The sequence below is a fragment of the Eschrichtius robustus genome, chromosome 5, assembly GCF_028021215.1.
Source record: "Eschrichtius robustus isolate mEscRob2 chromosome 5, mEscRob2.pri, whole genome shotgun sequence".
Lineage (NCBI taxonomy): Eukaryota > Metazoa > Chordata > Mammalia > Artiodactyla > Eschrichtiidae > Eschrichtius > Eschrichtius robustus.
In genome coordinates, this window is record NC_090828.1 from 28,250,554 (window position 1) to 28,277,295 (window position 26,742).

Genomic DNA, 26,742 nt, shown 5'->3' on the forward strand with positions numbered 1-26,742 from the left:
CTTCACTCAACAATGCAGAATACACATTCTTTCCAAGTGCTCACAGAATAGATACCAAAGTAGACCATATCCTGGGCCATAAAACAGATCTCAACAAGTTTAGAACTGAAATCATACAGAATATGATCTCAGCCCACAGTGGAATCAAACGAGAAATCAATAAGAGAAAAATACCAGGAAAATCTCCAAACATTGGAAACTAAACACACTTTTAAATAATCCTTGGGTCAAAAAGAAAGGCTTAAGGGAATTTTTTTTTAAATGCATTGAACTGAATGGAAATGAAAATACAATATATCAAAATGTATAGGACACAGATAAAGCAATGCTGAGAGAAATTTATAGCACTAAATACCTATATTACAAAAGAAGAAAAGTCATATATCAACAACATAGTCTCCCACCTCAAGAATATAATAAAATAAAACCAAAGAAAATAAAAGGAAGGACACAATAAAGATAAAAGCAGAAATCAGTGAAATTGAAACAGCAAAACACTATAGAGTATCAATGAAACAAAGAGCTGGTTCTTTGAGAAGGCAATAAAGTTGATAAACTTCTAGCAAGCAGACCAAGAAAAAAAAGAGCAGACATATTAAATTATAGAAATGGAGAACAGATTAGCGGTTGCCAGGGGTTGAGGAGGAGTGAGGAGTGGAAAGGAAGTGGGTGTGGCAGTAAAAGGGTAACAGGAAGGATACTTGTGGGGATGGAAATGTTCTGTATCTTGACTGTATCAATGTTAATGTGCTGGCTGTGTATTGTGCTATAGCTTTATAAGATGTTACCCTGGGGGAACCTGAGTAAAGGATACACAGTTCTCTTAGCATTTTTTTTTTTTACAACTGCATGTGAATCTTCAATTATCTCAAAAGTTAATTTTTCAAAAAAGAATTACGTTGTCCTAATTTTAAAAAACACAATATGTAAAAACATTACCTCATTCTAGTAAATGAAGATTTGCCACAAGGTGGCTGTAAAAAACAAAGGTGAGAATTGTTCAAATATGATTATTTTATAATTTTGCAAAAACATTTCCTTCATAAAGTGAAGTCTCTTTAACGTTTAAAAGTCCTCTTAGAAAGTTACTATAACATTCATATATCAAATTAGACTCTAATTTGGAAAGGATTAAAAGAATATGTTTATTGAATTCTGCTGAGGAATGGGATCTGGACAGCTGCTGACCCTCAGAGCAAGGATGGCAATCAGCTCACAGGACATAAATTTTAAAAAAGAATATGTTTAAAGAGAATGAATTCCCTTGGAGGCGACATTCTATTTTCCATAGTCCATGAGAAGGATGAGCTGGCCTAATATAAAGTAATTTGCTTGGAATTTAGGGTTTCTCGTATACTCTAGAATTGACTGCCAAATAATAAATCCATTTTATTAACTCTCTAATCCATGTTTTCACACAGGCCTCAAAAGAGTTCATATATGCCTATTAATGTTTTATTTTACATTCTTAAATGCTGCTGTCACTCTCAAGAGTATGATTCCCTTGAGAGTGGCCAAAGTTTTTATATTGTAAAGGGAGTTTGAAAATGAAACATGTTTTTAATTATTTAGAATGTATTGTCTGTAATATTCAGTTAGAATAGAGACAGGAATCTGCCATAATAAACTGATAGTTTTGGGGAAAATATTGAACCACCCACCTTTAATTAAATCACCAGCTATGGAAGTGTTCCCCCAATTTGTCCTTTTTTTAATTCAAAGAAAAACAAGCAATATGTATAAAATACAAGCATAAATACCATAAAAACCACAAAAGTGTCCATACTTCTCAAGTTTTATAATCCTTTCACAAACTGACCTCTAACCCAGAACTAAATCTGAAGACCAGGCCATTTTGCACATTTGGCTGTATAAAATTCCCCATGACCCTGTTCATATGAGAAGCAAATCAAAAGCAGTTTAAGAATAAAATGTATCTAAATGAATTTATTTATAAAACAGAAACAGACTCACAGACATAGAAAACAAACTTATGGTTACCAAAGGGGAAAGTGGTGGGGAGGGATAAATTAGGAGGTTGGGATTAACATATACACACTATTATATATAAAATAATCAACAAGGACCTACTGTATAGAACAGGGAACTCTACTCAATATTCAGTATTAACCTATATGGGAAAAGAATCTGCTGTACACCTGAAACTAACACAACATTGTAAATCAACTACAATATAAATTTTTTTTTTAATTTTTAATAAAAAAAAATTTCTTTAAAGAATAAAATGTGTCTATCTACAGCATGGCTCATTAACAGTTAAGATGACAGTATTAGGAACATGATCACATAGAGCTGTCATCCTTCACACCTATTATTCATTCTTTCTCTTTCATTTCAACCACACGAATTTATTGTAGGTATTGTAGGTATTTATTGTAGGTATTGTAGGTATTTATAGAGCTCCAATTAATAATTAGAAACAAAGCACATTTAATTCTTTTAAGAGTCATATAATGATTATAGAGATGGAGAACAGATTAGTGGTTGCCAGTTATTGGGGGAGCAGGGGAGGCAAGAGAGGAGAGGGAACTGGTTGTGGCCATAAAAGGGTAGCAGGAGGGATTCCTGTACTGAAGCTGTTCTATATCTTGGCTACGGTGGCGGTCACATGCATCAACACCTGATAAAACTGCATAAAACAAAATACACAAATAAATGAGTATATGTAAAACCAGTGAGATCTGCATAAAGTAGGTGAATTATATCAATGTCAATTTCCTGCTTGGGATGTTGCACTGCAGTTATAACATGTTACCACTGGGAGAAAATGTGTGAAAGGTATACAATATCTCTGCATTACTTCTTTTCTTTTCTTTTTTTTAATTTTTGAATTTTATTTTATTTACTTTTTTATACAGCAGGTTCTTATTAGTTACCCATTTTATACACATCAGTGTATATATGTCAATCCTAAACTCCCAATTCATCCCACCATCACCCCCACCACCCTGCCACTTTCCCCCCTTGGTGTCCATACGTTTGTTCTCTACATCTGTGTCTCAGTTTCTGCCCTGCAAACTGGTTCATCTGTACCATTTTTCTAGGTTCCACATATATGCATTAACATACAATATTTGTTTTTCTCTTTCTGACATACTTCACTCTGTATGACAGTCTCTAGATCCATCCATGTCTCTACAAATGACCCAATTTCGTTCACTTTTATGGCTGAGTAATATTCCATTGTATATATGTACCACATCTTCTTTAACCATTCATCTGTCGATGCACATTTAGGTTGCCTCCATGAGCTGGCTATTGTAAATAGTGCTGCAATGAACATTGGGGTGCATGCGTCTTTTTGAAGTATGGTTTTCTCAGGGTATATGCCCAGTAGTGGGATTGCTGGGCCATATGGTAATTCTATTTTTAGTTTTTTAAGGAACCTCCATACTGTTCTCCATAGTGGCTGTATCAATTTACATTCCCACCAACAGTGCAAGAGGGTTCCCTGTTCTCCACACCCTCTCCAGCATTTGTTGTTTGTAGATTTTCTGATGATGCCCATTCTAACTGCTGTGAGGTGATAACTCACTGTAGTTTTGATTTGCGTTTCTCTAATAATTAGTGATATGTTGAGCAGCTTTTCATGTGCTTCTTGGCCATTTGTATGTCTTCTTTGGAGAAATGTCTATTTAGGTCTTATGCCCATTTTTGGATTGGGTTGTTTGTTTTATTAATATTGAGCTGCATTAGCTGTTTATATATTTTGGAGACTAATCCTTTCTCCGTTGATTCACTTGCAAATATTTTCCCCCATTCTGAGGGTTGTCTTTTTGTCTTGTTTGTAGTTTCCTTTGCTTTGCAAAAGCTTTTAAGTTTCATTAGGTCCCATTTGTTTATTTTTGTTTTTATTTCCATTACTCTAGGAGGTGGATCAAAAAAGATCTTGCTGTGATTTATGTCAAAGAGTGTTCTTCCTATGTTTTCCTCTAAGAGCTTTATAGTGTCTGGTCTTACATTTAGGTCTTTAATCCATTTTGAGTTGATTTTTGTGTATGGTGTTAGGGAGTGTTCTAGTTTCATTCTTTTACATGTAGCTGTCCAGTTTTCCCAGCACCACTTATTGAACAGACTGTCTTTTCTCCATTGTATATCCTTGCCTCCTTTGTCATAGATTAGTTGACCAGAGGTGCGTGGGTGTATCTCTGGGCTTTCTATCTTGTTCCATTGATCTATGTTTCTGTTTTTGTGCCAGTACCATATTGTCTTGATTACTGTACCTTTGTAGTATAGTCTGAAATCAGGGAGTCTGATTCCTCCAGCTCCATTTTTTTCCCTCAACACTGCTTTGGCTATTCTGGGTCTTTTGTGTCTCCATACAAATTTTAAGAGTTTTTGTTCTAGTTCTGTAAAAAATGCCATTAGTAATTTGATAGGGATTGCATTGAATCTGTAGATTGCTTTAGATAGTATAGTCATTTTCACAATATTGATTCTTCCAATCCACGAACATGGTATATCTCTCCACCTGTTTGTATCATCTTTAATTTCTTTCATCAATGTCTTATAGTTTTCTGCATACAGGTCTTTTGTCTCCCTAGGTAGGTTTATTCCTAGGTATTTTATTCTTTTTGTTGCAATGGTAAATGGGAGTGTTTCCTTAATTTCTCTTTCAGATTTTTCATCATCAGTGTATAGGAATGCAAGAGATTTCTGTGCATTAATTTTGTATCCTGCAACTTTACCAGATTCATTGATTAGCTCTAGTAGTTTTCTGGTGGCATCTTTAGGATTCTCTACATATAGTATCATGTCATCTGCAAACAGTGACAGTTTTACATCTTCTTTTCTAATTTGTATTAGAAATACAATTTCTTTTTCTTCTCTGATTGCCGTGGCTAGGACTTCCAAAACTATGTTGAATAAGAGTGGATAGAGTGGACATCCTTGTCTTGTTCCTGATCTTAGAGGAAATGCTTTCAGTTTTTCACCATTGACAATGATGTTTGCTGTGGGTTTGTCATATGTGGCCTCTATTATGTTTAGGTAGGTTCCCTCTATGCCCACTTTCTGGAGAGTTTTCATCATAAATGGGTGTTGAATTTTGTCAAAAGCTTTTTCTGCATCTATTGAGATGATCATATGGTTTTTATTCTTCAGTTTGTTAGTATGGTGTACCACATTGATTGATTTGCGTATATTGAAGAATCCTTGCATCCCTGGGATAAATCCCACTTGATCATGGTGTATGATCCTTTTAATGTGTTGTTGGATTCTGTTTGCTAGTATTTTGTTGAGGATTTTTGCATCTATATTCATCAGTGATATTGGTCTGTAATTTTCTTTTTTTGTCGTATCTTTGTCTGGTTTTGGTATCAGGGTGATGGTGGCCCCATAGAATGAGTTTGGGAGTGTTCCTTCCTCTGCAATTCTTTGGAAGAGTTTGAGAAGTATGGGTGTTAGCTCTTCTCTAAATGTTTGATAGAAATCGCCTGTGAAGCTATCTGGCCCTGGACTTTTGTTTGTTGGAGATTTTTAATCACAGTTTCAATTTCATTACTTGTGATTGGTCTGTCCATATTTTCTATTTCTTCCTGGTTCAGTCTTGGAAGGTTATACCCCTCTAAGAATTTGTCCATTTCTTACAGATTGTCCATTTTATTGGCATAGAGTTGCTTGTAGTAGTCTCTTAGGATGCTTTGTATTTCTGCGGTGTATGTTGTAACTTTTCCTTTTTCATTTCTAATTTTATTGATTTGAGTCCTCTCCCTTTTTTTCTTGATGAGTCTGGCTAACGGTTTATCAATTTTGTTTATCTCCTCAAAGAACCAGCTTTTAGTTTTATTGATCTTTGCTATTGTTTTCTTTGTTTCTATTTCATTTATTTCTGCTCTGATCTTTATGATTTCTTTCCTTCTGTTAACTTTGGGTTTTGTTTGTTCTTCTTTCTCTAGATCCTTTAGGTGTAAGGTTAGATTGTTTATTTGAGATTTTGCTTATTTCTTGAGGTAGGCTTGTATTGCTGTAAACTTCCCTCTTAGAACTGCTTTTGCTGCATCCTATAGGTTTTGGATCATCGTGTTTTCATTGTCATTTGTCTCTAGGTATTTTCTGATTTCCTCTCTGATTTCTTCAGTGATCTCTTGGTTATTTAGTAACATATTGTTTAGCCTCCATGTGTTTGTGTGTTTTACTTTTTTTTCCCCTGTAATTGATTTCTAATCTCATACGTTGTGATCCGAAAAGATGCTTGATATGATTTCAATTTTTTTAAATTCACTGAGGCTTGATTTGTGACACAAGATGTGATCTATCCTGGAGAATGTTCCATGCACACTTGAGAAGAAAGTGTAATCTGCTGTTTTTGGATGGAATGTCCTATAAATATCAATTAAATCTATCCGGTCTATTGTGTTATTTAAAGCTTGTGTTTTCTTATTAATTTTCTGTTTGGATGATCTGTCCACTGGTGTAAGTGAGGTGTTAAAGTCCCCTACTATTATTGTGTTACTGTCGATTTCCTCTTTTATAGCTGTTAGCAGTTGCCTTATGTATTGAGGTGCTCCTATGTTGGGTGCATATATATTTATAATTGTTATATCTTCTTCTTGGATTGATCCCTGGATCATTATGTAATGTCCTTCCTTGCCTCTTTTAACATTCTTTATTTTAAAGTCTATTTTATCTGATATGGGTATTGCTACTTAAGCTTTCTTTTGATTTCCATTTGCATGGAATATCTTTTTCCATCCCCTCACTTTCAGTCTGTATGTGTCCCTAGATCTGAAGTGGGTCTCTTGTACACAGCATATATATGGGTCTTATTTTTGTATCCATTCAGCGAGCCTGTCTTTTGGTTGGAGCATTTAATCCATTCATGTTTAAGGTAATTATCGATATGTATGTTCCTATGACCATTTTCTTAATTGTTTTGGCTTTGTTTTTGTAGGTCCTTTTCTTCTCTTGTGTTTCCCACTTAGAGAAGTTCCTTTAGCATTTCTTGTAGAGCTGGTTTGGTGGTGCTCAATTATCTCAGCTTTTGCTTGTCTGTAAAGGTTTTAATTTCTCCATCGAATCTGAATGAGATCCTTGCCAGGTAGAGTAATCTTGGTTGTAGGTTCTTCTGTTTCATCACTTTAATTATATCATGCCACTCCCTTCTGGCTTGTAGAGTTTCTGCTGAGAAATCAGCTGTTAACCTTATGGGAGTTCCCTTGTATGTTATTTGTCATTTTTCCCTTGCTGCTTTCAATCATTTTTCTTTGTCTTTAATTTTTGCCAATTTGATTACTATGTGTCTCGGCGTGTTTCTCCTTGGGTTTATCCTGTATGGGACTCTCTGTGCTTCCTGGACTTGGGTGGCTATTTCCTTTCCCATGTTAAGAAAGTTTTCAACTATAATCTCTTCAAATATTTTCTCGGGTCCTCTCTCTCTTCTCCTTCTGGGACCCCTAAAATGCAAATGTTGTGGTGTTTAATGTCGTCCCAGAGGTCTCTTAGGCTGTATTCATTTCTGTTCATTCTTTTTTCTTTATTCTGTTCCGCCGCAGTGAATTCCACCATTCTGTCTTCCAGGTCACTTATCCATTCTTCTGCCTCAGTTATTCTGCTATTGATTCCTTCTAGTGTATTTTTCATTTCAGTTATTGTATTGTTCATCTCTGTTTGTTTGTTCTTTAATTCTTCTAGATCTTTTTTAAACATTTCTTGCATCTTCTCAATCTTTGCCTCCATTCTTTTTCTGAGGTCCTGGATCATCTTCACTCTCATTATTCTGAATTCTTTTTCTGGAAGGTTGCCTATCTCCACTTCATTTAGTAGTTTTTCTGGGGTTTTATTTTGTTCCTTCATTTGGTACATAGCCCTCTGCCTTTTCATCTTGTCTATCTTTCTGTGAATGTGGTTTTTGTTTCACAGGCTGCAGGATTGTAGTTTTTCTTGCTTCTGCTGTCTGCCCTCTGGTGGATGAGGCTATCTAAGAGGCTTGCGCAAGTTTCCTGATGGGAGGGACTGGTGGTGGGTAGAGCTGGTTGGTGCTCTGGTGGGCAGAGCTCAGTAAAACTTTAATTCCCTTGTCTGCTGATGGGTGGGGCTGGGTTCCTTCCCTGTTGGTTGTTTGGCCTGAGGCGACCCAACACTGGAGCCTACCCAGGCTCTTTGGTGGGGCTAATGGCGGACTCCTGGAGGGCTCACGCCAAGGAGTACTTCCCAGAACTTCCACTGCCAGCGTCCTCATCCTCACAGTGAGACACAGCCACCCCCCGCACAGCCTCCGCAGGAGACCCTCCAACACTAGCAGGTAGGTCTGGTTCAGTCTCCTATGGGGTCACTGCTCCTTCCCCTGGGTCCAGATGCACACAGTACTTTGTGTGTGCCCTCCAAGAATGGTGTCTCTGTTTCCCCCAGTCCTGTCAAAGTCCTGCAATCAAATCCCACTAGCCTTCAAAGTCTGATTCTTTGGGAATTCCTCCTCCCGTTGCTGGACCCCCAGGTTGGGAAACCTGACGTGGGGCTCAGAACCTTCACTACAGTGGGTGGACTTCTGTGGTATAAGTGTTCTCCAGTTTGTGAGTCACCCACCCAGCAGTTATGGGATTTGATTTTATTGTGATTGCACCCCTCCTACTGTCTCATTGTGGCTTCTCCTTTGTCTTTGGATGTGGGGTATCCTTTTTGGTGAGTTCCAGTGTCCTCCTGTTGATGACTGTTCAGCAGTTAGCTGTGACCCCAGTGCTCTTCCAAGAGGGAGTGAGAGCACATCTTTCTACTCTGCCATCTTGAACCGATCTCTCTGTATTATTTCTTACATGGCATGTGAATCTATAATTTTCTCAAAATAAAGAGTTTTTAAATGCATATAATAGCTTTTAGTGAATTGTTTAGTTTAATGACTATAACAATCATTATTCAGAGCAGTGCCTAGGTTCTGTGAAAAAGACTGGTAGATTTCCTCTTCCAGATATTGGAAAACAGAATGACATCATAACTAAGAACAGGTGCTTTAATATCAAGCAGATCTGGATGTGAATTCTTATTAGGTATAAACTTTAGGGATATTTGTTCACTTTTTTGAACTTGAGTTATCTCATTTGTAAAACTGGAAAAATAGTTGTTCCAAATCTTGTTCTATGAATTAAATGAATGAGATAATGTATGTGAAATATGTGAAAAATTCTCAGTTAATTTGTAGCTGCCTTTTGAATTTTTTATTGAGATACGAATAACATGTCAAATAATTAATTAATTAATTAACAATAAAATCCTTAGGTCTTCAGTTTAAGCGTTCACAATTTTATACACATTTCCAACACTCCAGAAAGTTCTCTTGTGCCCCTTTCAATTCAGTTCCTCTCTTACCCATTCCCACTCCCATCCCCAGCCCCAAGCAACTACTTTCACTACAGATCATTTTTATCTATTCTTGGATTTTATATAAATATAATCTTATAGTATGTATTTTTTAACATCTGTCTTCTTTTGCATAGCAACTGTTTTTGAGATTCATCCATGTCGTTGCATGGATTGTTAGTTTTTATGTCTGAGTTATACTCTATAAATATACTACAACTACACTTGTTGGCTACTATAAATAAGGCTGTTCTAAACTTTCTTGTACATTTTGTTGGACATAGTTTTGATTTCTCTTTGGAAAATGTATGAGTGGAATTGCTAGGGAATAGTGAATGTATATGTTTAACTTTGTTAGAATCTGCCAAAATATTTCAAAAGTGATTATACCATTTTACACTGCCACTAGAAATGTATGAGACTTCACGTAGTATACATCCTCCCCAGTATTTTACATTGTTATTAGACTTTTTGATTATAGCCATTCTAGAGGGTATGAATGGTATCCTGTTGTGATTTTAATTTAAATTTTGTGTGTTTAATGGCCATTCTTACTATCATCTGTTACAAAGTGATCAAATTTTTGCCAATATTTTAATTGTATTTGTCCTTTACTTGTCTTTAAATATTAGTACTATGTTATTAGTCATATACAATTGTATATCAGTTATGTATTTATTGTAAATTATACCTTTCTCTTTGGTATTTTTTTAATCTTGGATTTACCACTATACAATTCTAACATTTAACTTTCTTCCTGATTAAGTTTCCAGGGTACATGTTTAGTTAGCCCTTTGACCTTAACCTTTCTGAAAAATGAGGAAATTAGTACACTTTTACCCTCTCTCAAGTTTTATCTACACCCAAGTATTTATTTCTGCCATACATAAGCTTTAACAGCTAGTTGAGCAAGTGTCCCTTATTTATTCAATTTTTCCATATTAATTTCTAAAGATTAAGTTTTAGTCCAATTAGGAAAAGAAAATTTCTTGGCTTTGATTGGAACTACACTTAAATGATGAACAGTTATATGCCAACAAATTAAACAGCCTAGAAGGAATGGATAAGTTCCTAGAAACATACAACTGACCAGTACTGGATTAGGAAGAAATAGAAAATCTGAAATGACCAATTTTAGTAAGGAGATTGAATCATAATAAAAACCTCCCAATGAACAATAGGCCAGGACTAGGTGGCTTCTACCAAGCATTTAAAGAAAAATTAATACCAATCCTTCTCAAACTCTTCCAAAAAATAGAAGATGAAGAAGTACTTCCAAACTCGTTTTACGAGACCAGCATTACCCTTACACCAAAACTAGATAAGAACACTACAAGACAAGAAAATTACAGGCCTATATCCTTGATGAACATATATGTAAATATCCTCAACAAAATATTAGCAAACTGAATTAAACAATATATTAAAAGGATCATACATCACGATCAAAGGATTTATTCCAAGGATGCAAGGATGGTTCAGTATCTGCAAATCAATCAATGAGATACACCACACTAACAAAATGAAGGACAAAAGTCATATGTGATCATCTCAATAGATTCAGAAAAAGCATTTGACAAAATTCAACATCAATTCATGACAAAAACTCTAAACAAAATGGGTACAGAGGGAATGTACCTCAACATAATAAAGACCATATAGGACAAGCCCACAGCTAACATTATACCCAAAGGTGAAAAACTGGTATATTTAAAATAGATAACCAATAAGAACCTACTGTATAACACAGGGAACGCTGCTCAATATTCTGTGATAACCTAAATGGGAAAAGAATTTGAAAAAGAACAGATACATGTTTATGTATAACTGAATCACTTTGCTGTACACCTGAAACTAACACAACATTTTTAATCAACTATGCTCCAATACAAAATAAAAATTTTTTAAAATAAAGTCAATAGAAACCTGAAAAAAATAAACCTAATTACTTGCTAAAACGAAAACAAAACAAAACAAAGGTGAAAAGCTGAAAGTTCTTCCTCTAAGGTCAAGAATGGCCACTCTTGCCACTTTTATTCAACATACTACTGGAATTCCTAGTCAGAGCAATTAGGAAAGAAAAAGAAACAAAAGGCATACAAATCAGAAAGGAAGAAGTAAAACTGTCTCTATTTTCAAATGACATTATATATAGCAAACCCTAATGACTCCACCAAAAAACCTGTTAGAATTAATAAACAAATTCAGTAAAGTTGTAGGATACAAAATTAATATACAAAAATCTGTTGCATTTCTATACACTAATAATGGATTATCAGAAAGAAAAAATTTTTTAAATCTCATTTACAATTGCATCAAAAATAATAAAATACTTAGGAATAAATTTAACAAAGGATGTGAAAAACCTCTACACTGAAAACTATAAGATATTAATGAAAGACATTGAAGAAAACACATATAAATGGAATGATATTTCATGTTCATGGGTTAGAAGAATTAATATTGTTAAAATGTCCATACTACCCAAATAATCTACAGATTCAATGCAATCCCTATCAAAATTTCAATGGCATTTTTCACAGAAATAGAAAAAAATTTTCTAAAATTTGTATGGAATCACAAAAGACCCTGAATAGCCAAACCCGTCTCAAGAAAGAAGTACAAAGTTGGAGGCATCACACTTCCTGATCTAAAACTATATTACAAAGTTATGGTAATGAAAAACGTATGGTACTGGCAGAAAAACAGACACAAGATCAATGGAACAGAACAGAGAGCCCAGAAATAAACCCACACATATATGGTCAACTAATTTTCAAGGATAGTCTCCTCGACAAATGGTGTTGGGAAAACTGGACATGCAAAAGAATGAAAATGGACCACTATCTTACACCATATACAAAAATAAACTCAAAATGGATTAAAGTCTTGAAGGCAAGACCTGAAACCATAAAATTCCTAGAAGAAAACATACAAAGTCAGTTCCTTTACATCAGTCTTGGCAGGTGTTTTTTTGTTTGTTTGTTTCTTTTGTTTTTTTTTAATTTGACACCAAAAACAAAGGCAACAAAAGCAAAAATAAACAAGTAGGACTACATCAAACTAAAAAGCTTCTGTACAGCAAAGGAAACCATCAACAAAATGCTATTTCACCCCTACATGTATGTTTATATTTTATACAATCAAATGAGTTATGCAGAAAAAGGTGGAAGGACACATATTACCTGAGTGCGATGGGGACGGTGGAACGGTGGTGAGAGGACAGAAGGAGGAAAAGTGTGTGTCAAACTGAAAAAAAAAAGTCATTTTTTGGAAAAATATGTACTATATGTCAAGTGAAAAATTAACATATAAAGTTTCATTTATAACATAACTGAAAGTATGTATTCATTGAATATGTGCATAGACAAAGACTAAATGAGAATGTAGGCAGTTTTTGTCTTCGATTCTTATTATGTTTACATACAAATTTCAATGAAGTTCTTTCTAAAAGCTAAAACTATATTGATAATTTGAAGAAGTCTGAATCCCTAATATATTAAAGATCAAAACCTTCTACTCTTTAAAAATAAAAAATAAAACCCAGAGTTTAGTCACTTATCTATGGTCACCCAGCTCAGTTATAGTAAAATGTGCACTAAAAGCCAAGTTTCCTGTCTCCCAAGGAAATGTTCTCACACAGGACTGATTCTGTCATTCAAGCCTGTTCGATAATGTGCTGCACTATGACAGAGTCCATCTCATGTGGAAAGGAAAGCAGACAATAATTAGCACTATCAAAACTGTGTTGACAGAAAGACAAATAGTATATAATCTCACTTATATGTGGAACCTAAAAAGTCAAACTCATGGAACCAGAGACTAGAATGGTGGTTACCAGGGACTGTGGGGTGGGGGAAATGGGGAGATGCTGGTCAAAGGGTACAAATTTCCAGTTATAGGATGAATAAGCTCTGGGGATCTAACCTAGAGCATGGTGACTAGAGTTAACAATACTGTATGTATACTTGAATTTTGCTAAGAGCGTAGTTTTTGTTTGTTTGTTTTTGCCACACTGCACAGCTTGTGGATCTTAGTTCCCCGACCAGGGACTGAACCCAGAAGTCCTAACCACTGGATCGCCAGGGAATTCCCACTAAGAGTAGATCTTAAGTGGTCTCATCACACACACACACAAGATAACTATGTGAGGTGATGAATGGATTACTTGACAGTGGTAATCATTTCACGATATATAGAGATATTAAATCATCAAGTTGTACACCTTTTTTCAAATCACATTATATAATATAAAAAAGAATAAAATAAAATAATAAACAAATAAGCCACTCCACACACACACACAGTGTTGACCTTTGTGGGGACATAACAAATCATCAAGAAGATCATTTCCTTCAGGCAGTAGGCAACCAGAATTTGAGTTACAGAAAAATCAGGCTACAGGCCAAACTGTAGTGTCCAATATTCCATTTATAACTAGTGTTACCACCCCAGGCAACACATCTGTCATGTGGCACAGTTGTAGGATCCTGGGAAAGAGTAGTGGCTTGGAAAATTAACATGTTTGGTATTATATCATCAGCAGTGAAGAGAATAATTTTGAGCAAAAGCAATGAAGTAAAATCACCATTAATAGGTCAACAAACTATAAGGTAAAGTTTCACATAGTAGAAACACTGTGCACTCATTAGCTATAAAAATTGTGCACATTTATTACGTGAATAAAGAAAAATTACAATGAGAACTTGTAAATTAAACAATGTTCTAAGGCCTCTCAAAAAAGGTGTGAATAAAACTTTGGTTTCCCTAATTTCTGATATAATGATATCAGAAACAGCTAGTTTTCCATCAGACAACAGCTAGTTTTATGAATGAAAAAGAGGAGGCCAAGATGTAACAGTTCTTAGATAGCTGAGTGAATAATAGGAGAAAAAAGGAGGAAAAAGTAGGCTGTATTGAGCAGTTTAGTTAATAGATTGGGAATGATAAAGGGATTCTGAACGAGTAAGAAGTTAAAGTCTATGGTCTTACTGTAGCTAAAGTAAAAATGTTGGGGGAGGTCATCGAGAGGACGTGACCACAGGTAGAGCTGAGAGCTGGACCCAGGCAATCAGAGGCTCCTCACCCCCTCTGCTGCCCTTGGAATGCACACTCTGTCCACTGTTCCCACAGTGAGAGCTGTTTTCAAGGACGCAGCCTTGAGAGAACATGTTGTTGAGACCATCTGGATGGTACACGTGACTGAACCCAGGTAAGGCCTCTATATCAACTTATAAGATGGTGGCAGGTGAGTGTGGAGATCTACTCATCTTGCTGCTGCCCAAGACAAGCTTCATATTAAGTCCGCTTGCTTATTAAACCTGCCACCTACCAATGTGGAGTGGTCTGCCTCTTTCTTCCATCTCTCCTTGTCCTCCGTGTACAGGAGCCAGTTTCACATTTTACCCGGGGAGCTCCTGAGGTTTTGAACCAACAAAACTTAACCCACTAAGGGCAAAAAGGGGGTGCTATATTTGATAAGATTGTGAGAGATCCGGGTAACTTGGGACACAAACCTTGGAGAGACTAGGGGGAGAGACACAAGAGGCTGCAATTCAACAATAAGGTGTTTTGTCAAGTTGATTTCCTCTCCCAAAGGAACCATCATCACTCAAAGGCTGGTTTAAACATTAACTCAAATTTAGAAACATTTACAAAAATGCTGAACATGCTCTGCTTGAAAACGTGAGCATGTATTTCACTATATTTATATTTCCAGTGACTATCACATTGTCTGGCACATGAGAGACCATCAAAGTATCAATACTTGCCGATTGGAACTGTCATGAATAAAAATTTATGGGTTTTTTTGTTTCGGTTTTTTTTTTTTAATTAGATAGGATACCTTTTTTTTAGACAGCTTTTTTGAGGTATAATTGATATACAAAGAGTTGCACATATTTAATGTGTGCAATTTGATGAGTCTGGACATGTGCAAATACTCATAGTACCATCACCATGATCAAAATAAAAGATGTAGCCAACATCTCCCAAAGTGTACTTTTGACCCTTTTGCTAGTTTTCGGTTTTTTGTAGTAAGAACAGTTAACATGAGATCTACCCTCTAAACAAATCTTAAGGGCACTAAGTGCCAAGAAAAAAAAAACTAAGAAAAACTAAGAAAACTAAGGGGGAAAAAAAAGTGCACTGTATTGTTAACCATGGGCCTTGTGTTGAACAGCCAACCTCTAGAACTTAGTCATCTAGCATGGCTGAAATTTTAGTGAGAAGACGTTCAATAGGTAAGGTATTCTTTTTTTTTTTGGTAAGGTATTCTTTGTTTTCCCATATCTACAGAATTAAAGCACAGATCTTATGTAATTTCAGCGTAAGACTGGGCCAACAATATGCTTAACTAGATAACATAAGGAAATTTCCTGGTGCACATATCTGACCACACAGGTAGAGCAGGCTTCAGGAGAATGGGAGAACGTAAAATTCATGAGGGCAGGGATTTTCAGTTCTGCATTTTTTTTTTCACTTACTCTACCACTTGTCCTTGTTTGCCACAAAATTGGTAAGAAATGGAGTGGATTTTGGAGAGGCAATAAAAATGCCCATTACCTTCCTCATAAGATTGTTGTGAGGATTAAAGAAAATAATGCATAGAGATGCCTAATTAAGTGCCTTTATATAGTGAACACTGTATAAATGTTAACTATTACTACTGCTATTATCACCAAGCCTATACTTTTATTACATTCTAAATATATTCGACCAAAATAAATTTAGTGAAGTAAAAAGAAAAAGAAAAAAAAAAGGCTGAACATGAGAAACCTTTGGCAGAGGTTTTCCCAGCTCTAGTTGAGTATCTACCATTCACACTGCAAAAATGTGGAAGTCAAAGACAGACAAGATATATTAGAAAGAAGGAAAAGGAACAGATCCTGCAGGGAGGGGAGACAGAAGTCAAGAGCAGAGGCCAAGAGCTCCTTTTTGCATTACTGGCAATCTTGTCTCCTCCTGTAGAGTGAAAGCTCCTTGGAGAACAGAGCCATCTCTTAACCACTTTCGAAACCTGCACAATGAACATAATACTTAGTAATGCAGTGCAATTTTATTGAATTAAAAATGAGAAGTCCTAGGGAAAAAGAATTTTAATTGGGGGCAGCTCCTCAAATTCACAGAAAAGCCTTCGGCCAGTCATCTACTCATTCTACACTGATTGTGCTGGTTTAGCAGTGAGGAGTGTTGAGAGTATTTATTTCAACGGTATTCGTTGAATCCTCCCAAGGGCAAGATACTATGGCAAAAGGTAGACATAAAAGAAATTCAAGCCATGGATCTTGCCTGGGGGTGGGTCAAGAGGTACAATATGGCTCTCAGACTACACTATAACCATGAGTGGTAAGAAATGCAATAGACTCACAAACAAAATGTTATAACTAAATATTACCAATCTGATGGGAAATAGAAATATGCTGTGTCTTTTGGAATGATTTTAAAAGGCATTCTTGAGGATGCAGGAAAGCCCCACGTATCTACTCAAGATTTCTTCCAGTTTTTAGATATCTCTAAGCTCAATTAATCAACATGAAATTGTGCTTAAATTTTGCTTAGATAACTACCAAAAGCTTCTGAATATTGTGTCTTACAGACTTTATTCATCTAGCAAATGAGATGCCAGAATATATGCTGAGAGAAGTCCCTCCTTGGTACTCATTACATGCATGAGTGGCTTGCTAAAGGCAGATTCTCTTTCAGTGTAAGCAGAAGAATATTCAAGCTTAGGCATATCTCATGGCCACAAAATTGCATTGTTAAATACAATCTCTGCTGTCAGAAAAAAAATGTATTTTAAAAAATAACTGAGAAAATTTTTATCATGGAAAACAGAACTAATGTGATTATAAAAGTAAGGAAAGTGACAAGCAGTATAAACTATTCTCATCTAGGAAATTTCAGCCAGTTTGCAATTTGATGTAAATGGTTTCATAAGAGAGGCAGTTTTACCTTAATTACCTTAATTATACACATAAGTTTCTTCCAATCTTCTCATATAAATATTTGGCCAAATAGTATTTTTTTTATTTAAAATCAGAACACAATTTATTAATGTATAATTAATGCCATTTCAATCAACCAAAATATTCATAATCTCTGCAGGACCAAGAAAACTTGGGAACTACATTTTATTACAGAGAAATGTTTATTTTACTTGACTAAATGTTCATTTATTCAAGTGGTGTTTATGATTTCTTGCTCTGTGCTGGCCATTTGGGATAAAAAGGAGCAAAAACAAGTACAGCCTTTGCCTTCATGAAAATTACAGTCTAGTAAAGGAGAAAGAGTAATTACACCATGATCACAGAAAATGTTAAGTTACAACTCTGAAAACCGCTACAAGAGAAAGTAAGATATACAGTGTTCTGAGAGCTTATTGTAAGGACATTTTGCCTTACTGGGTAAGCCAGGCTTTCCTGAATAAGGTACACATGAGCTGATATCTAGAGGACAAACTGGAAATTAACTTGGTGATGCATACAGGGGAAAGAATCCAGGCAAATTCTTGAGAGAGGGCAGACAAGGGACTGAAAAGTTGGCCAAATAGTATTAAACAACATTTTTGTTCGTTTGCTAGACATTTGAATTTGTTATCCTATATCTCATAATAACAAAAGTATTTGACTTAGTTGCTAATTTAAGAAGCAATATATAATAGCCCTACTACCTATGATTATGAAAACACTTACCAATATTTAATGAGCATCTACTGGTACCATTCACTCTAGAAAAGTGATTAAGAATCAGTTCCTGCCCTCAAGTAGTCCAATATCTGTGACAGGAGCTCAATACAACGAATATGACATTTTTTAAAGAAATAACATATCATTTGTGACTTAAAAATTACATGTTGTCATTCAAAAGTTCTATACTAGCCTTACATTTAACAACTTAACAAAATTAGCAATGATGTTACTTCTATTAAAAACCTAGAGCAACTATCATACTTAATGATAAATCTTTAGAAGCATCCCACTGAAGTAATAAGCAAGATAAGATGCCCACAATAATTACTGTTATCATTCAACTTTATACGGAATTTCTAGCTAATGTAACGTAAGAAAAAAGATAAGAAGAAATAACAGATAAAGGCTACAAATAAACTTATCTACAAAATAGAAACAGAGTTACAGATGTAGAAAATAAACTTATGGTTACCAAGGGGTAAAGGGGGGAGGGATAAATTGGAAGATTGGGATTGACACATACACACTACTATGTATAAAATAGATAACTAACAAGGACCTACTGTATAGCACAGGGAACTCTACTCAATACTCTGTAATGGCCTATATGGGAAAAGAATCTAAAAAAGAGTGGATATATGTATATGTATAACAGACTCATTTTTCTGTACACCTGAAACTAAGACAACATTGTAAATCAACTATACCCCAATAAAAATTACAAAAAAATAAAATAAAGTATTCAAAACAAAAAAGATGTACCTTCTAGAAATTCATGAAATACTAGTTCTCAAAAACAATTTTAAAAATCCTCCCTGCAAGGAATAAACCAAGTTAACTAAAGCAGCCAGAATTTGAGTTCCATTTTACCATCTACTGGCTGTATGACCTTGAGCAATGTAGTAGACAGGTTCTGTCCTTCAGTTCTTTTCTTGATCTATACAAAGTGAACAAAATAAAATCTACACTATTGGGCTATAATCAGAGATAAATAATATGATGGTAAAACACAGTCACAGATGAAGTGCTCAGTAACTGTTTGTTATTAATGTTATTATTGTAAATAAAAGTTATCTCTAAAATAAAGAAAGAAAGAACAGATACAGATATTGGAGAAAATTGTTACTGTTCAGGAATAAACTTCATAGGTATGAATCAATAAATAAAAATAATAGAGATTCTCTATACCAACAATAACTAATTTAAAATGTGATAGAAATTATGGTAATGATGATGACGACAACAGTGATGGCTGACACGTACAGTGAGCAAACTCTGTGACAGGCACTACATTAAATGCTTCTCCTGAGGTTTTCATGTAATACACGTCAAAAAAAAAAAATAACTGGCATTAGGTCGTCCCATTTTTTTCCTTTTTTTATCCCATTTTTTGGGATGAAGAAACTGAGTTTTTGAGATAAGTAATAGCATGAGAATAGGAAACACAGATTCCAAATTCAGTTCCGATCAGAACGTCCATAATCTTGACCACTTTGTGTAGTTCCCTCTTCCTCCAGAAAGCTATGATTTACTTTCTTTGAGAGTCGATAAAATTCTATCATCCAGTGGACTAACTAGCAAGCTCAACATTTAGCCTGCTAGTTTGTCAGTTATTAAGACAAGAGATCTCTGGAAGCACCCAACTCCCTCAGGGTTGCTTTACCAGCAGCTCTCTTTCCTCCATCTTTGTGACCAGATATAGGTTCCACTGCATCATTTGTACCCAGGGCAGTCATCTCTGATCCTTAGAATAGAATGACATTTTTTCAATTAAAACTGGAGTAAATGATCAGAGACTTGAGTTCCAAGTGGGATCAAAGAAGATGAATAAAAGAAATACAAATTACCTTAATCAAACATTTACGGAGAACCTACCACCCAAATGCACCATGCTAATTGTCACAGAGGGTTCCAAGTTGCTTATTAGCCCCTTTTCCCCTGTGAATTTACAATTCAGGGGTAATCTTATAGAAAACCAATCTGCATGTCTTTTTTCAAACTAGTTAGCCAACCCTTTTAATTCCACTATACTCTCACTGAGAATATCATTCTTTCATATGGTTTCAAGTACTCCCTATTTAAAATGGAATGATGCTAAATCCAGAGCTTCTCTTAAACTCCATAATCCAATATCCAACCATCTCCTAAATATCTCACAGGCTCCACCAACTCAGCTTATCTAAAAATCTAACTCATCGATGATACCTGCCCCAACCCACTCTTCCTTCAGTTGAATGTACCTTCTACCTCTCGAATCCGTCTGCCTCCCTGCATCTCCACTTCTACAAGGACACACCAGTGATTATAAGACTGCTGCAACTGCCTTATGATTAGCTGTACTGTCTTCAGAACGACTTCTTCAAAGGAGGAGATAGGTGTTAATCAAGGACTCATATTAATAAATGGCAAACTATAACATCTATCAGCATTATGAATAAAATGTCCTATTGCTATCTGAAGGAGCTGGGTTCTGAAAAAGAAAGCATAAGGAATAGAAGGAAGAGTGTTGCAGGCAGAGGGGATAGCCTTTCAAAATTCACATACACACACACACACACACACCTTTTAAAAGCCTTCACTTACCCCCAGTCTTGTTTAGAAATTATCTCAACCTCATAATCATTCCATTAAAAAGCTCTTTACTAATTGGCTGATAGAAGGAAAGAGGTGACATTTTCATTATCAGACACCTTAAGGCTTTTGTTGTTTATATGTTTTTAATTTTAATACTCTCACATTCTATGAGATAAATGTCATTATTGCCCCCATTTTATTATTTATTTTTGGCTGAGTTGGGTCTTTGCTGCTGCGCGCAGGCTTTCTGTAGTTGTGGCAAGCAGGGGCTACTCTTTGTTGCGGTGCACGGGCTTCTCATTGCGGTGGCTTCCCTTGTTGCGGAGCAGTGGCTTCCCTTGTTGTGGAGCACCAGCTGTAGGTGTGCGGGCTTCAGTAGTTGTGGCACGTGGGCTCAGTAGTTGTGGCTCGTGGGCTCTAGAGCGCAGGCTCACTAGTTGTAGCGCACGGGCTTTGTTGCTCCGCGGCATGTAGGATATTCCCAGACCAGGGCTCAAACCCGTGTCCCCTGAATTGGCAGGCGGATTCTTAACCACTGTGTCACCAGGGAAGCCCCTGCCCCCATTTTAGAATGGAGGAAATGGAAACTCAAAGAGGTGAAATGGATGGCCTAAAGTCACACTGCTGTTAAAGATTTAAGAAATAACTCAGAAAAGGCAAAAACTAAACAGGGGGGAAGAAAGGAGATGGATTCTAGCAGATGACAGAACCAATCAATGCTCAAGACAGGGGAATAAATGGCATGTATAGTTAGTTGAAAATGTTCTACTTTTATTCACAAAGAATTGAGGAAGCTCTGAGGAAATGAGACCTACTCACTGTACACTGCCAAGAAAAAGCCACATCTGGCTCCTCCCATCTTGCTGCTTCTGGGTCCCTGGGGCTGAAGAGACTACCCAGAATTAGTGCAGTCATCAAGAAGTCTACCCCTCAGGGATACAAGGCTTCTCTATAACTAGAAGACAAATGGGAAAAGTTCCAGTTGTCAACAGGAAAGAAGAACAAACCAACCATTGGATCTTTGACAAAAATAGTGCTTATGGAAATAAGCACGATATAATAATATATAATGAGCAGTCAAGTTCCAGTTTGATTTTGCTAAGGGTAGTCCCCCGGCTCACCACCTTGGAAAAGCTACGATGACCCAGTTAAGTCTTCATTCTTTTTTTTTAAATTTATTTATTTAATTTATTTATTTTTGGCTGCATTGGGTCTTCATTCTGTGTGTGGGCTTTCTCTAGTTGTGGCGAGCGGGGGCTACTCTTCCTTGTGGTGCGCAGGCTTCTCACTGCAGTGGCTTCTCTTGTTGCGGAGCACAGACTCTAGGCGCACAGGCTTCAGTAGTTGTAGCATGTGGGCTCAGTAGTTGTGGCTTGTGGGCTCTAGAGCGCAGGCTCAGTAGTTGTGGCACACGGGCTTAGTTGCTCTGCAGCATGTGGGATCTTCCCAGACCAGGGCTTGAACCCGTGTTCCTGCCAATCCCCTGCATTAGCAGGCGGATTCTTAACCACTGTGCCACCAGGAAAGCCCTATGTCTTCATTCTTAAGTCTACCAATAATGGCTTGTTGGTAATTCCATTTATTATCACCACAATTTCCAATACAGCATGTTGCTTTATTTGATTGATTGATTGATTGATTATCTATCCCCTTGTATCTCTATACCCCACTCCTCCTTCTCTACCTTCCCATACACAACCATTTACGTGAAATATATATACAAAATATTAACTAAATATGTTGATACAATATGTATTGCTGTTTTATGTGCATGTATTTGAATGTACGTAAATGGTAATATACATCTCATTGTTTCTGTGCTGTATCTCAGCCTATTTTAAGGATCTCATTCATGCTGCTTTGTGTACATTGAATCCATTGCTTTTTATTGCTGCCTGATACCCCACTGAACACCCAGATTGTTCCCAGCTCTCTAACACCACAGAATTATGCAATAACCATTATGGACCTGTGTGAGAAATTCTTGGAGAAATAGACCCAGGGATGGATACTGCTGAGAAAGAGCATGTGTGTATACATAACCAGCTAATCAGTGCCCGGCTGATCTCCACGATGAGGGCACCAGTCTGAGGGGTGGGTTCAGGAGCAGAAGACCCTGTGTGACTCATGGCCACTCTACTTGTTAGCTGTGTGACCCAAGAAAGCTACATAACATCTCTTAGCCCCATTTTCTCATTTATAAAGCGTGAACAATTTACAGTGCCTAGCTCATAAAGTTACTGTGAGAATTAAAGGAAATAATAATAAAGTGCTTACACAGTATGTGGTATGTGGTCATCATTTTCTTCCCACCCAGTAAGAGATTTCTGACTTTCCAGGAGACCCTGAATCGTCACACTAGAAGGTCAGTAAAGCCCATCCTCCTAACTGCACCAAGGAAGAATGGAGAGATCAAGTTTCATGCCCGAGGAGGTTGCATGTTATCAGAGGAGGGATCTGAATGCAGCTTTCCGGGTCCCCAGGCCAGTGCTCCTTCCCCTGTACCAGAATGTCCACGGTGGTGCTGGGATTCCACTCAGGCAAAAATGAGTAATAACTAGAAAACGAAACCTGCCCTGCGTTGGCATCTGCTCACACCTGGTCCTCTATGGAACTGATGTACTTCCACTCAGTATGTCACGAGCTCCTGGGAATTTTTTCCAGTTGTGGTGATGGATTTGTACTCACTTCCTCTCACACACTGTCTGAGAGCCACACTGATCTGCAGCCCTGGAGTCTGGAGAAGGTGCCTGCATCATGTGGCGTCAGCCCATTCTCAAGCCCAGCAAAACCAGTGGTGTTGTTCCTTGATAATTTTGTAAGGGAGGGAAAAGCCATGGAGGTGCACCACTGAGACAGTCCTTCTAGAAAGAACCAGCTATCTGTCTGGAAGGAGTGCAGTTGGCTGACAGCCTCCAGCTGCAGTGCTTTCAAGCATCTGTCTCAGCTCTGGATCCCAGTCAACAATCATACAAAAAACCCTAGCCGATGACTGAGCACAGCGGAAGAACCAGGACCTGGCCATTTCTTCACCATGTGGGATGCCTATGATGGCCAACCTTTGCCCCAGAGCTCTCCATGGGGCTGGCCAAGACTTTGTCAGGTTTGCAGCCCCGTCTGAGGCTCTCCTTGTCCAGTCCTGCTTCCCCACCCCGTTACCTTTCTCAGGTTTTACCCTCCAGTAAAGAAAATACTACACATATTCACACAGTTGTCCTCATTACCGTGTGAAACGCTGACTCTAGGAACTGCATTGCTGGGCTCTTCAATGATGCCTGATGCATGAACTCATGGCTTTTGAACTGTGCACTGAGGCAAACGCAGCATCTTCATCAACCAAGAACCACAGGGATATTTAAAACAACTGCAAGTACTAGCCTATGTTGCCTATTGTGTAATGTAATCCAATGTTTGCCAGATAGTAAACATTTATTCTACACAAGCTCATTCAGCTTGGATGAGTTTCCTTTGTTGTTCTATCAACATATTAATTTTTTTAATATATGTCTTTGCTGGGAATGAAGAAACTGAAGATCAAAGAAGGTGTCAGTGTGTCAACGTAAATCACTTTAATGTAACCTTCAGGTTTTGTTTAAAGTGCCAAAAATGTAACGTATTATCACAAACTCATTTCACATAATTCTTAATCTATAAACATAAATGGAAATGGGTTTTAAGCAATGGGCCTTAACCAGAGGCGATCTGGCCTCCCAAGGGACGTCTGGCAATATCTGGAGACGTTTTTGGTTACCACAGCCAGGCAGGGGTTGGGAGCTGCTACGGGTTTCTAGTGGAGAGGACAGGAATGCTGCTAAATGTCCTACAATGTACAAGTCAGCCCCCATAACAAAGAATAATATGGCCCAAAATGTTGAGAAACCTTGGTTTAAAATTATAGAAAAAGTGTTCAATGTCCTGATTGTTTTTTTGAAAGCTAAATATTCTTCCCATAATCGTACAGTGATTTTCTTCTTCGTTGTACTAAACAATGTCTCTCTATTTCCTTAGAAAAAGTAATCTGGAACGCTGAATAAAATAAATGGCTAGAGGTCACTTGTCCCTTATACAAGGAAGTGGTGTTTTCAAGCATATTATCCAAATATCTTATGAGAGAGAAATGCAGGAAATACATTAGAGATCACCCGAGCTCTGTAACTGTCACCAAATTCTTAGAGTTTTTCCATTCATTCATATTCCTTCTGTTATCTTGGTGAAATTTTTCAGGTTGGAGCATACTCTACTTTTAGGCATTCATTGACCATCTTATTAGTCAATGTATAACACACATCGTTTGATTTTTTTAACATATTAAGTTCACTTGAAATATCCTGGTCATATTAGGTAAAGCCCAGTATTTAGGAGAGCACCTATTTCTATTAATGTATGTAGCCATGTGGTTAAAAAACAAAAACAAAAAAACAAAAAAAACTGCACGTTTAGAATAACAAATTTAAACTGGCCATTTGAAAGCCAAGAACATAGTATTACGTTTAGACAGAACCAGTACATAAATTAATGCCTTAATTTTCTCATGGGGAAAGAATTTTTTAAAAAAAGAAAAAAAAAAAAAAACCTAATTTGGGGCTTTATTTGACGGTCAAAGTGCGCCCCCTTCCGAACAGAAAAGAGAAATAACGTTGATTTCCATTTAAAGTCACAGGGCTCTTAAATTGCATTACACTGCAAGCATCTCTTTCTAGCTCATCTAAAAAGCTGAGTGTAAACCCTACATTTTATTTGACTCAAAAAAATGTGAGGATGAATTGTGGCTTGCACATTAGAAAGGCTCCATTGTGAAAGATCACCCAGAAAACCTCTAAACGACATTAGAAGTACGAAAATGACAACTACCATTTAGTCTAAACATAACAACTCAGCTTTAACAAGTTATATATATTTTTCTATCTAGTCTCCTCGCTTTAATGATACGTGCTTCTGTAACAGGAAGAGTCAATTATCCTTTCAGACAGTGGTCACAAACAATCCTAGAAATCTAAGTTCTCAAAAGTGACGGTAAATTGTCAGCAGACAAAAAATAATTTGAATTAATTAAACGGGGATCAAGGAGTCTAAGAGTAAGAAAAGTTCTTCACCTCTCAACGTCACCCTCCTGATCCAGAACCCCGTTGTTCATAAATATCCTCTTACTTTGCAGATGCCAAGATGCTGGTCGGAACAGTGCCCACCCCAGGACATCATTCACCTAAAGCATATCTTTGCAGCTCCACTAAATGCCTGTCAAACCTTGCCGGGTGCACTTGTGTGTGTGTGTCTGTCTGTCTGTCTCTGAGTGTGTTAGTGCGTGGATGTGTAAGCGTCAGCGCCCGCGCGCGCCTTGGTCTCGGCCGCCCTAACGCTGAGCACCGGCCGGAGGCTCCGGGAAGCAGGTGCCGCGGGACAGGAGCTCTTACCTGGGCTCTGGCGAGGAGGCAGCCGCCGAGCAGCAGCCACCCCCACAGGTGGGGCCCAGCCATACCCGAGCCAGCCCGCGCGAGGAACAGAGACACTCTTCCCGAAGCCCGGGGAAAGCTTCACACTCGCAACTTGGCCGGCGCGAGGCAAACTTGTGGCCGGGAGCGCGGCGCAGCTGGGGTGTCGGGCTCGAGACCACTGGTCGGGGAATGCCCGGAGCCAAGCTGTCCGCGCCCCGTGCGTTTCGGTCTCCGTCCTGCCGCGCGGAGGCTCGCGTTTTGGTTGCTACTTCCGGGGAGAGCTGCTCGAGTCCCGGCCTTGACTCGCGGCCCCAGCGCCCAGTGGATCCGTGCGCGCCCCGAGTGGCTGCAGGAGCGGCGGGAAGGCGCTCGCGCTCCTCTTCCGAGTCTCTCTGTCCCGCAGCCCGGTGGATCCGAGGGCGACAGATCCAGAGTGCTGCTGCCGCCACCTCCGACTCACACCGTCTCTTCCTCCCTCCACTCTGTCCCAGGTTCCAACGCCCTGTCTCTAGGGGCGCCCTGGGTCGTCGGGAGTGTCCGAAAGTTCCCTCCTATCCAGACGCGCGCTGACCACTAGCCACCGAGACTTTGGCAGTGTGGTTAAAGGCTTCCGAGGCCAGGCGCATTCTCCATCCAGGGCTCTGGGCTCAGCAGTCTCTACAGCGCTAAAGTTCTCTGGTTGCCTTTCTCCTTACCACTGTAATAATACTGTCCGTGCGTGTGTGCGTCTGTGT

General features: G+C 37.7%; 1 protein-coding gene across 1 annotated transcript in view; it reads right to left on the reverse strand.

Annotated features, from left to right (window-relative positions):
- Positions 1-26,462, reverse strand: part of PTH2R (parathyroid hormone 2 receptor) — a 108,070-nt gene extending 81,608 nt beyond the window's left edge. The window contains exon 1 of the mRNA XM_068543799.1: positions 25,988-26,462. Coding sequence (XP_068399900.1) covers positions 25,988-26,050 — 63 coding nt within the window. The 5' untranslated portion in view covers positions 26,051-26,462. The remainder of the gene's footprint in view (positions 1-25,987) is intronic.
- Between the last annotated feature and the right edge of the window lie 280 nt (positions 26,463-26,742).